Source organism: Glandiceps talaboti, chromosome 5 (assembly GCF_964340395.1).
Source record: "Glandiceps talaboti chromosome 5, keGlaTala1.1, whole genome shotgun sequence".
Lineage (NCBI taxonomy): Eukaryota > Metazoa > Hemichordata > Enteropneusta > Spengelidae > Glandiceps > Glandiceps talaboti.
Genome location: NC_135553.1, coordinates 11,892,501 through 11,906,704, shown reverse-complemented (window position 1 = coordinate 11,906,704; position 14,204 = coordinate 11,892,501). Strand labels below are relative to the sequence as shown.

At 35.9% G+C, this 14,204-nt stretch overlaps 3 protein-coding genes across 3 annotated transcripts in view; 2 read left to right on the top strand and 1 right to left on the bottom strand.

Annotated features, from left to right (window-relative positions):
- Positions 1-53, top strand: part of LOC144434810 (uncharacterized) — a 56,696-nt gene extending 56,643 nt beyond the window's left edge. The window contains exon 5 of the mRNA XM_078123314.1: positions 16-53. Coding sequence (XP_077979440.1) covers positions 16-53 — 38 coding nt within the window. The remainder of the gene's footprint in view (positions 1-15) is intronic.
- On the top strand, positions 1-7,712 carry LOC144435699 (uncharacterized). Its single transcript, XM_078124306.1, has 5 exons — positions 1-3,564; positions 4,538-4,631; positions 5,156-5,205; positions 5,982-6,053; positions 7,517-7,712. Exons 1-4 carry the CDS (start codon positions 124-126, stop codon positions 6,012-6,014), a joined length of 3,618 nt encoding a protein of 1,205 aa, XP_077980432.1. The 5' UTR covers positions 1-123; the 3' UTR covers positions 6,015-6,053; positions 7,517-7,712.
- LOC144435696 (uncharacterized) overlaps positions 1-14,204 on the bottom strand; it is a 443,695-nt gene that overhangs the window by 295,760 nt on the left and 133,731 nt on the right. The gene's annotated exons all lie outside the window — the stretch shown is intronic.

Below are 14,204 nucleotides of genomic sequence, written 5' to 3'. Positions count from 1 at the left end.
AGGAATTCTTCCCAGTTTGTATACCCCAGTTCTCCGCTGGGACAGCCAGGTAGCCATCCATCTCCAGTACCTTCTCCAGCTACAAGTGTGCGATCTCCGGTCAGTATACATAGTCCAAACTCGATGCCATCAAGGTCACCAGCTCCAAGCCCAATCACTGTACGTTCTCCACTCTCTCAAACTGTTCGAAGTCCAACAACTCTACCGTCACCAGGAAGTTCAACCGGATCAGTGAGATCACCCCAGTCAATCCACCAAAGATCTCCAAATCATCCACAGCCAATTTCACCAGCCCCTAATACGGTGTCCCAGTACAGATCTCCACCGTCAGTCCCTCCATATCCAAATCCTGGACATCCACATCCACATCCACATCCACATTCGCAGGTCATGCCGGGTCAACATGAAAATTCTCAGAGTAAAGGTGCGCTTCCAAAACTTGAAGAAATGGTGGCTTTTTTAGGTGAGCCCTCTGCAAAGGAGCCTCGAACTGCCACAGCAAAAAGCTGTGACAGCACTGACCAACTTGATAATAACGAACACAAGATGAAATCTAAAGACTTGAAAACTGACAAGCACGAACTCAGTAAAAGTCAAGAAAGTGTCAGTCCTTTGCAGAGACATAACAACCTTGATGTAGCAAATTTACAAAATGAACATAAGAATCACGGAATTGATAAAACGCATAAAAGAAGTATTGATGAATGTGATGGGCTAGTGAACTCAGGATCAACAAAGAAGGCTAAAGTGGAATCAAAAAGGAAAGAGTCAGGGGAGGGAAAATCAACGGAATTGGCAGAAATGCTGCCACCAGGAGGTGGAGGCAGTGATGGTAAAGATGAAAAAGAATTTGGTGAACAAAAATTAGAATCAAAAGATACACAGCAGAAAATGGCCAAGGATTCAGTAACATCCACTACTACTAGCACTACTACTAGTACTACTAGTACTTCAACAAAGAAGTCTGAGAAAGTGACACCAAACAGGACATCAAAGAATGAAAAATCTGAGAAAGTGACACCAAACAGGACACCTAGGACTAAAGAAGATGGAGTACCAGAAGGAAATATGGAAGACATTCACAGGGAGAGTAGAAACTGTACACAGAACACTGCCACGAAAACATTGGAGACTAGAGGTCAGAGAGGTTGTCATGACAATAAGAAAAGAGTCAAGGCCATACATCACCATGAATCTGATAGGATGGACCATGATAATGACCTTCAATATCAAGAGAGACGTGTGAATATTGTGTTGTCAGGGGGAGGCTTGAGAGATGAAGAGGGAGATAGTTACCATGGAAACCACCTCAGCTGTACAGCTCCTTTGAGAAAGAAGCTAAAAAACGGCAAAAGTCTTCTGCCTATATCTGTGGACTGTGCACTTGAAAATAGACATATCAGTGTGGGAGGGCAGACAACATTGATCGAAGAGGAACACATAGTTGGCAAAGTTATTAATGTTAATGATAAAATCATGAAAAAGAGGAATGGTGGGTTCACTAAAACACCTAAAGGGCGATCAAAAGTTCTAGGCTCCTGTGGCACTGAACATGGGTGTCCTGATAATGAAGGGCATGATGAAAACAAGCAGTCCAAAAACAAAAACAAAAATAAAAATAGCGAGGATAGTGAACATACACAGTCTTCAGCAGCATCTAATATAGAGAAAAGAAAGAAGTCTGAAAATGATGGAGACTCACCAAACAACTCAGACAAAGGTCGAGGCGAGGCACACAGAAACTCACAGAATCATGACGTAGTGATTAAAGAGGAGAACACATTGGAGTCTGATTGTAGCGAAGGTTCTTCCATTGATTTACTTTGTCGGGAATCAGACTTTGGGTCGTCTGATAGCCGATCTCAGTCACCAAATGTTGTTCCAGAAAGAAGGACTGTTCACCCAAAATCCCTGCTGAGGGATGATCAAAATGAAATTGTTAAAAGTACAGACACTGTTGATGTTATTCCGACCAGGAAAAAGGACAACAAAGTGAACAGCAGTAGGTTAAAAACAACCAAACGGAAAAATAGTAAAGAGGTTGATGTGGCCGAGGAAAAAAATGGCCAGAAAACATCAAAGTCTAAGTCGCCAGTTGCCAGCAATCCTATGTCAACACCTGGAATACGAAAAATTCAACGGAAACAAAATCTGGCATATTTAAGAAATGAAGTTAGTGTTGGAGAAAGCAAAAATGTTGACAGTGAAAATGGTAAAGAAAAGAAAAAAAGTGAAAGTCGTCGGCCTTGCATGAAGGAGGACAAAAAGGTTGTTAATAGTGTTAAAATGATGTCTAAGGTAAAAGTGGAAGTTGATAATGAAGACTGTGATCATTCATGTAAGAAACATGAAGCTGGAAAAAATACTGATAAATTTAAAGGCAGGACTTTGTCAGGTAGTACTACTAATCCATCCACTCTAACAGGCAATGAGAGTGAATTAGCAGGTGAACCACTATCTGAAGAGAAACGGAAGAAAGATATAGACCAAGATGAAACAACTCCCAGTACCTCACCAGTGTCTAAAAATCCCATGACCACGCCAACCGTTAAGAAGTGTGAAGTGGAGTCAGGTTCCTCAAATGGCATTAACACTGAAACAACTCCTGATCAACCCTCTAAGAAGAAACGTGGACGACCTCTAGGCAGTAAAAATAAGGTGAAAAGAGTGAAGGGTGAAAAGGGCAAGTCTGCGAGAAATGACCACATGACGGCAGAGGACAGTGAGCTCATGGCAAAGTTGGACGGGAAAGCTAAGAGAGGTCGGAAAAAGAAGCTTGACATCCTTGCCATGCATTCACATGGACCTGTGGTTAGAGTTGCCGGCTCTAGGAAAAATCCCCTGTCATGTTCTGTTGTGAACGATCCAGCTGCAGAAGCCATGGAAAAGATCCTTGCCAGTAAAAAGAAAAAGAAAAAGCAGTTGCTTTCAACTCCTGTCAGTGCTGAAAGACCTGCCTTGCTCAAACCTACTTCCCCACCTGTTATTTCATCAACAAACATTTTTACATACGAAGGGCCGTGGCGCTGTGCTTTCTGTGGCAAGTCATCCTCACAAGGTATGTTAGGTGATCTTTATGGACCATACTACCCACCAGGGTACAATCTTCCCAAAGACGAATCTAAAACCCCATCAGACTCTAGCAAAGTAGACACAGAAAGTGTTAAAAAGAAAGGTAGAGGGCGGACACGCTCAAAAGATAGTGAGTCTTCCGTAAGTCCAACTCGTTCGTGGTCAGCCGAAAAAGATCATGGAGTGTCGTCAAAGAGAACGGGTCGACCACCAAAGTGGATGCAGGAAGCAGAAATCAGTCTAACATCCATCACAGATCCTTCATCATCGTCATCGAAGAAAGGGAAAGGGAAGTTAGGAAGAGGCCATGGAATTTCTAAAAAGACAAGCCCTTTGCCATCACCTACGGGGCTAGCACAACAGAAACGTGGAAAGGCAGATCCTAACGAGATGTGGGTACATGGTGACTGTGCTGTGTGGTCTGATGGAGTCTATATGGTGGGCTCCAACTTGTATGGGTTGCATGATGCAGTAAAGGAAGCAAAACAAATGGTGAGTTGGTCAGTCACATCATTTCTAATACTGGGTGGACATGATTGACTCCCCAGTTTATCACAGTGTACACCGGGTCAGTTGTTTTACACTTGTCTGATACAAGGGTGGTGCGCGTGCATTGTCAGGGATACCTGATAGCCCAACCGATTTTGACTTATAGACGATCAAACATGGCAGCTGGGAGCGATAAATGTAATCTGAAAGTTTATATTTCCGTTATAAGTACTTGCAAAATAACAACATCCTTGCATATGACGCTAAGAGTTGAAATATAATTTTAGTGTAGCTGTGCAAGTTTTATGGCATCTATCGGGAGATGTCATATTTGAATAAGTGAACACTGTCAGTTGGCACTTGGTTGGATTCATCAGGCGAACTATCACAAACATGTGATGGCGTAAGTTAGTCGTGACCCCAGTGGAATCGACCAGGACACTCAATCAAGTCCACTTAATGTAGTAAGCTATACAGTTTCCTCTTTTATTTTCAGAAATAAGTAGACAATATGATTGTATATATACAGATATATACCTGGCTCACCCTTGAAACCACTTACTCTCTCTCTAATAAAAGACCAACATTGTTGTGGGCTAAAAATCATCAAAGTTTTTTTGTGAGACACCACATATAATTTGGTATCACACAAGAAATTATTCAGCATCAGTGGTGCATCAAATTGACTTCAAGGGAATACTGGCCAAAACACCACGAAGCTTCAGCACTCATCTATGTCCAATCTAAAAGTGTGTAATACGAATGAATGGCACTCCTAGTGGTCAAACTATGTTATCTTTTGTTTTTTCTGGTAAACCATTACTTGTCTGTGAATAAGTGATCCGTCCATCTGGTTGTCAACAGCTATAGCATGTTACATTGTAATTGCAGTAAAGTAATGTTCATTTCTCCATGTCAGAAGTGTTTGTGAAGTACATTCCTCGGTAGACTAACATAATTTATTTCTTTATATCAGACTTGTTCCACATGTAAACATAAAGGTGCCTCCCTAGGATGCATGACCAAAGGTTGTGAAGAAAAATATCATTATTTGTGTGCAGTTAAAGCAGGTGAGATGTTACATCAGATCACATCATATCAAGTTTTCTGTGACTGATTCAGCCGTGAGTGCTCTCTCTCTCTTGAACTCTCACTCTCTCGAACTATCTCTTGAACTCTTGAACTCTCTTTCTTGGACTCTCTTGAATTCTTGAACACTCAAGAACATTCTCTAATTTCAAACTAATTAAAAAAGTAAAACTTGCTAGTATGATGATAATAATAATAATAATAATGAAAATAGTATCTGATATCACTGACATGGTAAGCCTGTCTCTCAGGTTTAGACCATAGGGATGGATTGATTGTTAAAAGCTGAGAGATGTAGTTCTAGCATTATTTCCTGTTTGTCATAGTCTGTACAAATGAGAGTCAAGCTTTGCGGTATACTGTTCCATAAGAGGGGCGCTGCTCGCGAGAACACTCGCTCACCATATGACTTTGTATTACAATGGGGGTATATGAAGCAGATGTTTAAAACTAACATGACTTTATCGTGTGCATTTATCTTCTGACTTTTTATCTTGTATTTCAGATTGTCAACTTCAAGATGAAAATTTTTCCATGATTTGTAGTACACATAAGGTATGTATTGTATAATTAGTGAAAGTACAGAAATACAATCCAAGGAAAATAAAGTGAGGATGATTTCCTCTTCGCTGCATTTCTTGTATTTAGAAACCACATAGACCCATTTTCATTGACTCTACTGTGTGCAGCCTTTCTGAGCAGAGCTGTCAAATTTGTCAAATTTTGCTGAGAAGAGCTCTATTTTACACTGAGGTGAAGCATACATAAGTAAACATTCTTAGGAACTTGACACACCCTCATACTTCTTGACAGTGTCTAAGGCCAACTGTGGAATTCCTATCCTTGTTTACTTACCCATGATATTTTGCCCCAGTGTAGAGAATGTCTCCTCTGTGCCAGATTTGCCAACATTTGTAGTTCTTGAGAAGTTGTATCTCGACTTGGTATACTACATTTTCTTTTTAATTTGTTTTCGTGAATCTTTGCAACATTCTGAAGACACTTATTGCGAATTCTTTCTGTATGCTCACAGAGTCCATAGAAATACCATTAGCTGGAAATTTGATACCCCAGTTTACTGTACTTTAATGGTAATCCTATGGGCCTAGTGCACATACATTGGCATTCTCAAGTGATGTATACAACAAAATTAACCTCTGTGTGTTTGTACAGCAGTGTATTTCTTTGTAAGTATGCCCAGTCCTTGCCTTCCTGCATCATATCAAGTCAAAGGAATGTTACTGTGCACTTGTAAATGTGAAGATCAGTGTCCTGTACTTAACACTGATGATTGTCATTCACTTGTTGTGTCATGTTTTTGATTCACACAGAATAAAGTCGTCAAGATGAAGGAAATTGGTTAGAAGCACTGCCTAACTGTACTCATAGTATTTATAATAATGGTATGTAGAAATATTACCAAACTGTACTCATAGTAATTATAGTATTTATGATAATGGTGTGTACAAACACCGCCTAACTGTACTCATAGTAATATAGTATTTATAATAATGGTGTGTACAAACACCGCCTAACTGTACTCATAGTAATTATAGTATTTATAATAATGGTGTTTAAAAACACCGCCTAACTGTACTCATAGTAATATAGTATTTATAATAATGGTGTGTACAAACACCGCCTAACTGTACTCATAGTAATATAGTATTTATAATAATGGTATGTAGAAAGACTACCTAACTGTACTCATAGTAATTATAGTATTTATAATAATGGTATGTACAAACACCGCCTAACTGTACTCATAGTAATTATAGTATTTATAATAATGGTGTGTACAAACACCGCCTAACTGTACTCATAGTAATATAGTATTTATAATAATGGTGTGTAGAAACACTACCTAACTGTACCCATAGTAATTATAGTATTTATAATAATGGTGTGTAGAAACACTACCTAACTGTACTCATAGTAATTGTAGTATATATAATGATGTGTAGAAACACTGCCTAACTGTACTCATAGTAATTATAGTATGTCTAAATGGTATGTAAAAACACTGCCTAACTGTACTCAGCAGTTATAGTATTTATAATGGTATGTAGAAACACTGCCTAACTGTACTCATAGTAATTAAAGTATTTATAATGGTGTGTAGAAACACTGCCTAACTGTACTCATAGTGTTCATAATAATGGTATGTAGAAATATTGCCTAACTACTCAGTAATTATAGTATTTATAATGGGATGTAGAAACACTGCCTAACTGTACTAAGTAATTACAGTATTATAATGGTGTGTAGAAACACTACCTAACTGTACCCATAGTAATTATAGTATTTATAATAATGGTATGTACAAACAGCGCCTAACTCAACTCATAGTAATTATAGTATTTATAATGGTACGTAGAAACACTACCTAACTGTACTCATAGTAATTATAGTATATATAATGGTGTGTAGAAACACTGCTTAACTGTACTCATAGTAATTATAGTATGTCTAAATGGTATGTAAAAACACTGCCTAACTGTACTCATAGTAATTAAAGTATTTATAATGGTGTGTAGAAACACTGCCTAACTGTACTCATAGTGTTCATAATAATGGTATGTAGAAATATTGCCTAACTACTCAGTAATTATAGTATTTATAATGGGATGTAGAAACACTGCCTAACTGTACTCATAGTAATTTATAGTATTTATAACAATGGTATATAGAAACACTGGCAAACTGGACTCATATTATATGTACTAATGTTATATTAACAATATAGAAATGTTGGACAAATGTCAAAGATGGTGTTGAGAGGACACCAGTCAAACAAAAGATCTCGGTTATATTATTGAGAAATCAGTGACAGTAATACGTACAATTGTCTCTGTTTTATTTGCAGTGTAGCAGCATGTAGATACAGCAGTCTTTTCTGTGTCTTGAATTGAATTCATTTCTCAATTGTTATACAAGATGGAAACTCATCGCTGGAACATAGTTCTTTACTCCTACAAAAAAAATAATAAGACTGATTTAGTTTTCTTTTTTCCATGTTAATTACTACTTGGGCTTTGTGTTGTATGTTATGGTATGTAAGTTGCGTTGTTGAACTAAAAAGCATTTTTCTACCCTTCTGTCAGCTTTTCCACACCAAAAACAAAACAAAAAAACAAAAAAATTATCAGAATCAGAGCTTGGTTTATGTAATGTGTCTTGTTATTTGAAATCCTGACACAAAGTTTTTGTTGTTGATGTTGATGTTGTTGATGTTGATGTTGTTGTTGTTGTTGTTGTTGTTGTTGTTGTATTTATTACCGAGCCACAAGAGAGGGAGGGGGAAGGGAAAAGAATTTATTGTGCCAAAGCTATGTTTTGTTGAAACGTGTAATAACAAAATGTACTAGTTTTGTATTTTCTGCTCATTTCATTGTAAACAATTTTTTTCCCAGTGTTTACAATTGTTTTCTTATCTTCCAATTTCAATCTAGGACCGATAAAACCATGTGTAATATGTATTCAGCTTTCAGTACTGTAGATTCTTAGTCAAATAGGTAATTATATTTCTCTATTGCATTTTGTGGGACCTAGCAGACTAAATTTTCACTCTGTGTAATATTTCGAATGATGTTAAGTTGTTTTGAGGACTACAAGATTTGTCCTCCTTCCAAAAAGTGTCTGGCAGATGAGATTCAATTCATGGTAGTGAAACAACTTGGTTGTATTTCACTGATCAGCGCCCTCTGGTGGTGTGGTAATAGCGCCCTGTGGAGCTGTTTGGATGTAAACGGTGCCCTCCCTTGGAATTGCACCAAATACTGTAGCACCGTTGGTGGTACATTCCAGGAATGATTATGATCTGTAACTAAATGGTTTTCATCTTGGAGATTGATTTTATGTTTTAGAAACTTTTGGCTGAATATATCAAACAGTGAGAGGTTCTGTTGGTATCATTTACTTCCATACATGTCAAAGGTTTGATTACAAAATGTGGATTCCAAGCTGGTGAAAACATAGAGAAAAAGTGAAAAGGAATGACCGAGCCTCTCACTGTTTTGTTTATTATCTACCATACAGATATAAGGACATTAATTGAAGCCTAGATTAGGCTAACTCCATCCATCATTGGTCAGTTTCTCAGTCTTTATTTTCAACAAAGTGCTGTCAACAAATAGAGTTGTGTTCTCTATTTTCCATCCATACAGCAGGTGGAACTTTCATAACAATGACTGCGAATTCAGTTTCTAAGGTGAAAAAGAAATTCCAAAAGTAATACTCAGCAATATAACTTTGTATTTTATGACCTGTTGCAACTGGTAACTACCCTATTGTAATGTATTTTGTTCCCAAAGAATACATGTGACATTGGACGCATGGTTTGGTGTACATAAAACAAAAGAATTTGTATACTAGACTTTGGGGGCGCTAGTAATTTTACAATATCATTTTGGTGTGAATGTTTGATGGCAGTAAGCAACTAGTTGCATTTTGTTTTGTTGTCTTCCTTCTTATTTTCATTCAAACTAACATTAGACAAGTATATGTAAATGATAAATTCTAAGTAAATAAAAGTATACAATTTATTTTCTCTGAAAGCAAGCTCATTCCTGTTTTAACACAGGAGGGAGGGGGGAGGGGGTATTTATACGCACACTGCATCACCCTCCATATGAATAATCTCAGTATTTTGTAGTGGAAATAATGATACTATCAGTGGCATGGCAAGCAAGCAGAGATGTACAACTGAAACCCAGTGCTTGCCAATACACTGTATTATGTGTAATTATGACTGAGATAATAATCTCCATCTCATTTTGTGTCGGTCAATTATTCTCATAGCTCAAAATATCCTGTAAACATGCATGTGCTGAAAGACTATTTAGGACCGACATGAAAAACAAAAGGATATTGAATTGTAGATTTAACTGTGAGGGCGCTTTATTCAGATGTACCATATTTTGGCAACATTGAACTCTTAATAAAGAAGCAAAACATGATGTGGGAGGAGATCCATGTGTAGAAATAATGTTCTGACTTTTTTATTTTATTTTCTTCATTTGACACCTGTATTTTACAAAGTCTACACTATGCCAGAATGGTAAAGTTGTTAAGTGCCCAAATATTTTACTTTACTTGCAATATATGTGAAATATTTTCAACTAAACGGGTGATTTTGGCAAATGTAGGTTTTAGCAGAATGATAACAAGTAAAACCACTCGCCCAAAAAAAACAAAAACCAAAGTATATCTACAGAAAATTTGTTAAAATCTTTCTTATTTTGATCAGACTCGTTAAAAATAGTATACTGCCCAGAATTGCATTGATTTATCCATTCATTATCAGTTTTTTTGAAGAAGAAAAAAATTATTGTTTGTGTCAAAAGATGTCAAAATTTCAGATTTGTTTAGCATAGGTGTTCTTTCTATAAAAAATGAATAGATGACATACTCTTTGAAAAGTGAAGCTTGACAATGACAAGGAGTGTGAAACGTTTCGTGGTATTTAAATGAGTAGTGTTTGTACTGCAGCTCTTTGTCGTTGTTATATCAAGTGTCAGCCATGTAAACAATTTTTTGACATTGTGTATTTCAGCCAGTATTGTCTATGCTTTGTCTTTTCTTTCTTTTGGTCTTTTGTTTTTCATAGCTAGGACAACACTCAAAAAGTTTTTTGTTTTTGATTTTTCATCACTATACTTTGATAGTAAAAATCTAAAGAAACAAGATTTTGTGTATGTGTGATTTTTCTTTACCAATACCCCTGGTGTGTTATTGAGAAGCTTATCTGTTAGCCCAGAGACTTGTCTTGGTGTTACTGTCTCAAGAAGCTCTCTAGCTCTGGAACTTGTCTTGGTGTTACTATCTCAAGAAGCTTACTAGCCCAGAGACTTGTCTTGGTGTTACTATCTCAAGAAATTCTGTACTCCAAGGAAGCACAGAACCATGGTCTGAATTTGAAATTTACCATCACCACCACCACAAGCAGCAGCTCTGCTAAATCTAAACTTTTGATGGATCATCAAGTATTTGTAATTGGCTACCCTCTCAATTAAGCCACATAGGATGCAACTACATCATAGTTTGAAATATAATGTAAGATCCACTTAGATTTAGCAGAGTTGTTGTGGTAATTAATTTCACAGATTTCCAGACTCTGCTTCCAAGGGCGAAGCCTTAGCTTGGCTTTAGATCAGAGAGCTTCTTGATATACTAACACAAAGACAAGTCTCTGCTCTGAAGTAATTGTTTTAGAAAAAAATTAGATCCTAAATGGAAACCCTGTGACTATTCACTATCTTGTGTAATGTTGAAAATTGCCAAGGGTGAGAAAAAATGGAATGGAATGGAATTCAGTATCAAACAATCAAACAGACTAAAACATACCATCTTGGATATCAAGGTATTCAGAGTAAACGTGTATGAGGGGGGAATGAGCTCCAAACATGAACCAAATTCAATCAGGTTATATGGTTGTTAGGTTAGAGATAACCAACTATGTGGTTGTTACATACAGGTTGAAACCCTTAAAATTTTGGATTCGTTTGTGTAGGGAAACTATTGGCGATACGTTCCCTGATCGGTAATAATTGATCCTTCTTGCTGAACGTTTTTAAACTGGCTATTTGGGTTTCTTCACCAGTCACAATTAATGTTATCAGAACATTTGTTCACATGTTCACTTATTGTATGATTTGTTTTTATTTTCAGGACTGAATGTTACGTTATAGATGTAGAAATACTGCCTAACTGTCCTCATAGTAATTATAGTATTTATAATGGTATGTAGAAACACTACCTAACTGTACTCATAGTAATTATAGTATTTGTAATGGTGTGTAGAAACACTACCTAACTGTACTCATAGTAATTATAGTATTTATAATGGTGTGTAGAAACACTGCCTAACTGTACTCATAGTAATTATAGTATTTATAATGGTACGTAGAAACACTGCCTAACTGTACTCATAGTAATTGTAGTATTTATAATGGTATGTAGAAACACTGCCTAACTGTACTCATAGTAATTATAGTATTTATAATGGTGTGTAGAAACACTACCTAACTGTACTCATAGTAATTATAGTATTTATAATGGTATGTAGAAACACTACCTAACTGTACTCATAGTAATTATAGTATTTATAATGGTGTGTAGAAACACTGCCTAACTGTACTCATAGTAATTATAGTATTTATAATGGTACGTAGAAACACTGCCTAACTGTACTCATAGTAATTGTAGTATTTATAATGGTATGTAGAAACACTGCCTAACTGTACTCATAGTAATTATAGTATTTATAATGGTGTGTAGAAACACTACCTAACTGTACTCATAGTAATTATAGTATTTATAATGGTATGTAGAAACACTGCCTAACTGTACTCATAGTAATTGTAGTATTTATAATGGTATGTAGAAACACTGCCTAACTGTACTCATAGTAATTATAGTATTTATAATGGTGTGTAGAAACACTACCTAACTGTACTCATAGTAATTATAGTATTTATAATGGTATGTAGAAACACTACCTAACTGTACTCATAGTAATTATAGTATTATAATGGTATGTAGAAACACTGCCTAACTGTACTCATAGTAATTATAGTATTTATAATGGTACGTAGAAACACTGCCTAACTGTACTCATAGTAATTGTAGTATTTATAATGGTATGTAGAAACACTGCCTAACTGTACTCATAGTAATTATAGTATTTATAATGGTGTGTAGAAACACTACCTAACTGTACTCATAGTAATTATAGTATTTATAATGGTATGTAGAAACACTGCCTAACTGTACTCATAGTAATTATAGTATTTGTAATGGTATGTAGAAACACTACCTAACTGTACTCATAGTAATTATAGTATTTATAATGGTATGTAGAAACACTGCCTAACTGTAGAAACACTGCCTAACTGTACTCATAGTAATTACAGTATTTATAATGGTGTGTAGAAACACTGCCTAACTGTACTCATAGTAATTATAGTATTTATAATGGTATGTAGAAACTCTACCTAACTGTACACAGAGTAATTATAGTATTTATAATGGTATGTAGAAACACTGCCTAACTGTACTCATAGTAATTATAGTATCTATAATGGTATGTAGAAACACTACCTAACTGTACTCATAGTAATTATAGTATTTGTAATGGTGTGTAGAAACACTACCTAACTGTACTCATAGTAATTATAGTATTTATAATGGTATGTAGAAACACTGCCTAACTGTACTCATAGTAATTATAGTATTTATAATGGTGTGTAGAAACACTGCCTAACTGTACTCATAGTAATTATAGTATTTATAATGGTATGTAGAAACACTGCCTAACTGTACTCATAGTAATTATAGTATTTATAATGGTATGTAGAAACACTGCCTAACTGTACTCATAGTAATTATAGTATTTATAATGGTGTGTAGAAACACTGCCTAACTGTACACATAGTAATTATAGTATTTATAATGGTATGTAGAAACACTGCCTAACTGTACTCATAGTAATCATAGTATCTATAATGGTGTGCAGAAACACTGCCTAACTGTACACATAGTAATTATAGTATTTATAATGGTATGTAGAAACACTGCCTAACTGTACTCATAGTAATTATAGTATTTATAATGGTATGTAGAAACACTGCCTAACTGTACTCATAGTAATCATAGTATCTATAATGGTGTGCAGAAACACTGCCTAACTGTACTGATAGTAATTTCTACATACCATTATAAATACTATCTATCTAGCCCCGAGACTTGTCTTGGTATTACTATCTCAAGAAACTCTCTAACTCTGAGACTTGTCTTGGTGTTCAGTGTTACTCAAGAAATTCACTAGCCCAGACAATAGGCCTCTCCAAAATTTGCCATGGTGGCGCTCTACTTCCTGTCGTTGTGTACCTTGGGGGTACAGGTTACTTATCATAGAGCACTGCTGCTTTCCTTGATGTCTGAACAATACGAAAAACATCCCTGAGTGGGGAACATGATCGTCCTATTTTCATATCTTCATTGATGAAAGCTTAGAAAAGCAAGTAAATAATTTAATTTGTCTGGAATCATAAAATAAATTCCTTCCCAGGAAAATTAACTTTTGATATGACAATCTCAAAGAGAGATAAGAAAAGAAACGGACAAGCAAGTGAAACTGGAATCACAATGAAATATTCAAGTAACAAAACATATGTAAAACAACGTGATCAATGTTTAAACTGTAGAGGGCGCAATCCATAACGTTGAATGTATTGCGTGAACAGAATTCCCAATCCAACAACCTAGACAATGGCAGCAAATACTTTTCATTTCCTCCTCATTGCATTGGTATAAACTTATTATCGATCACGAGAGACACTTCAATAATTTACAACTTTTGCCTTTCTACTTTAACACGCTTTTGAAGTGTAAAAAATAATCCAGAATGGATTAGTATATAAACTATTTAAGTCCCAGTCTATACTTTTGTATATTTGATAGTTAAGTTATTGAAAATCAGATATATGCAAACAGTGAATAGCAGTGAATGGGAATAACATTGGGGGTGATATGTAGCATTCGAAAGAAACGAA

Excerpts from the sequence above, each read along its gene's own strand:
- LOC144435699 (XM_078124306.1), top strand. The coding sequence starts at position 124 with ATGCCATCAAGGTCACCAGCTCCAAGCCCAATCACTGTACGTTCTCCA. Across the intron at positions 3,565-4,537 it reads TAAAGGAAGCAAAACAAATG|ACTTGTTCCACATGTAAACA; the intron begins GTGAGTTGGTCA and ends TCTTTATATCAG. Across the intron at positions 4,632-5,155 it reads TTTGTGTGCAGTTAAAGCAG|ATTGTCAACTTCAAGATGAA; the intron begins GTGAGATGTTAC and ends CTTGTATTTCAG.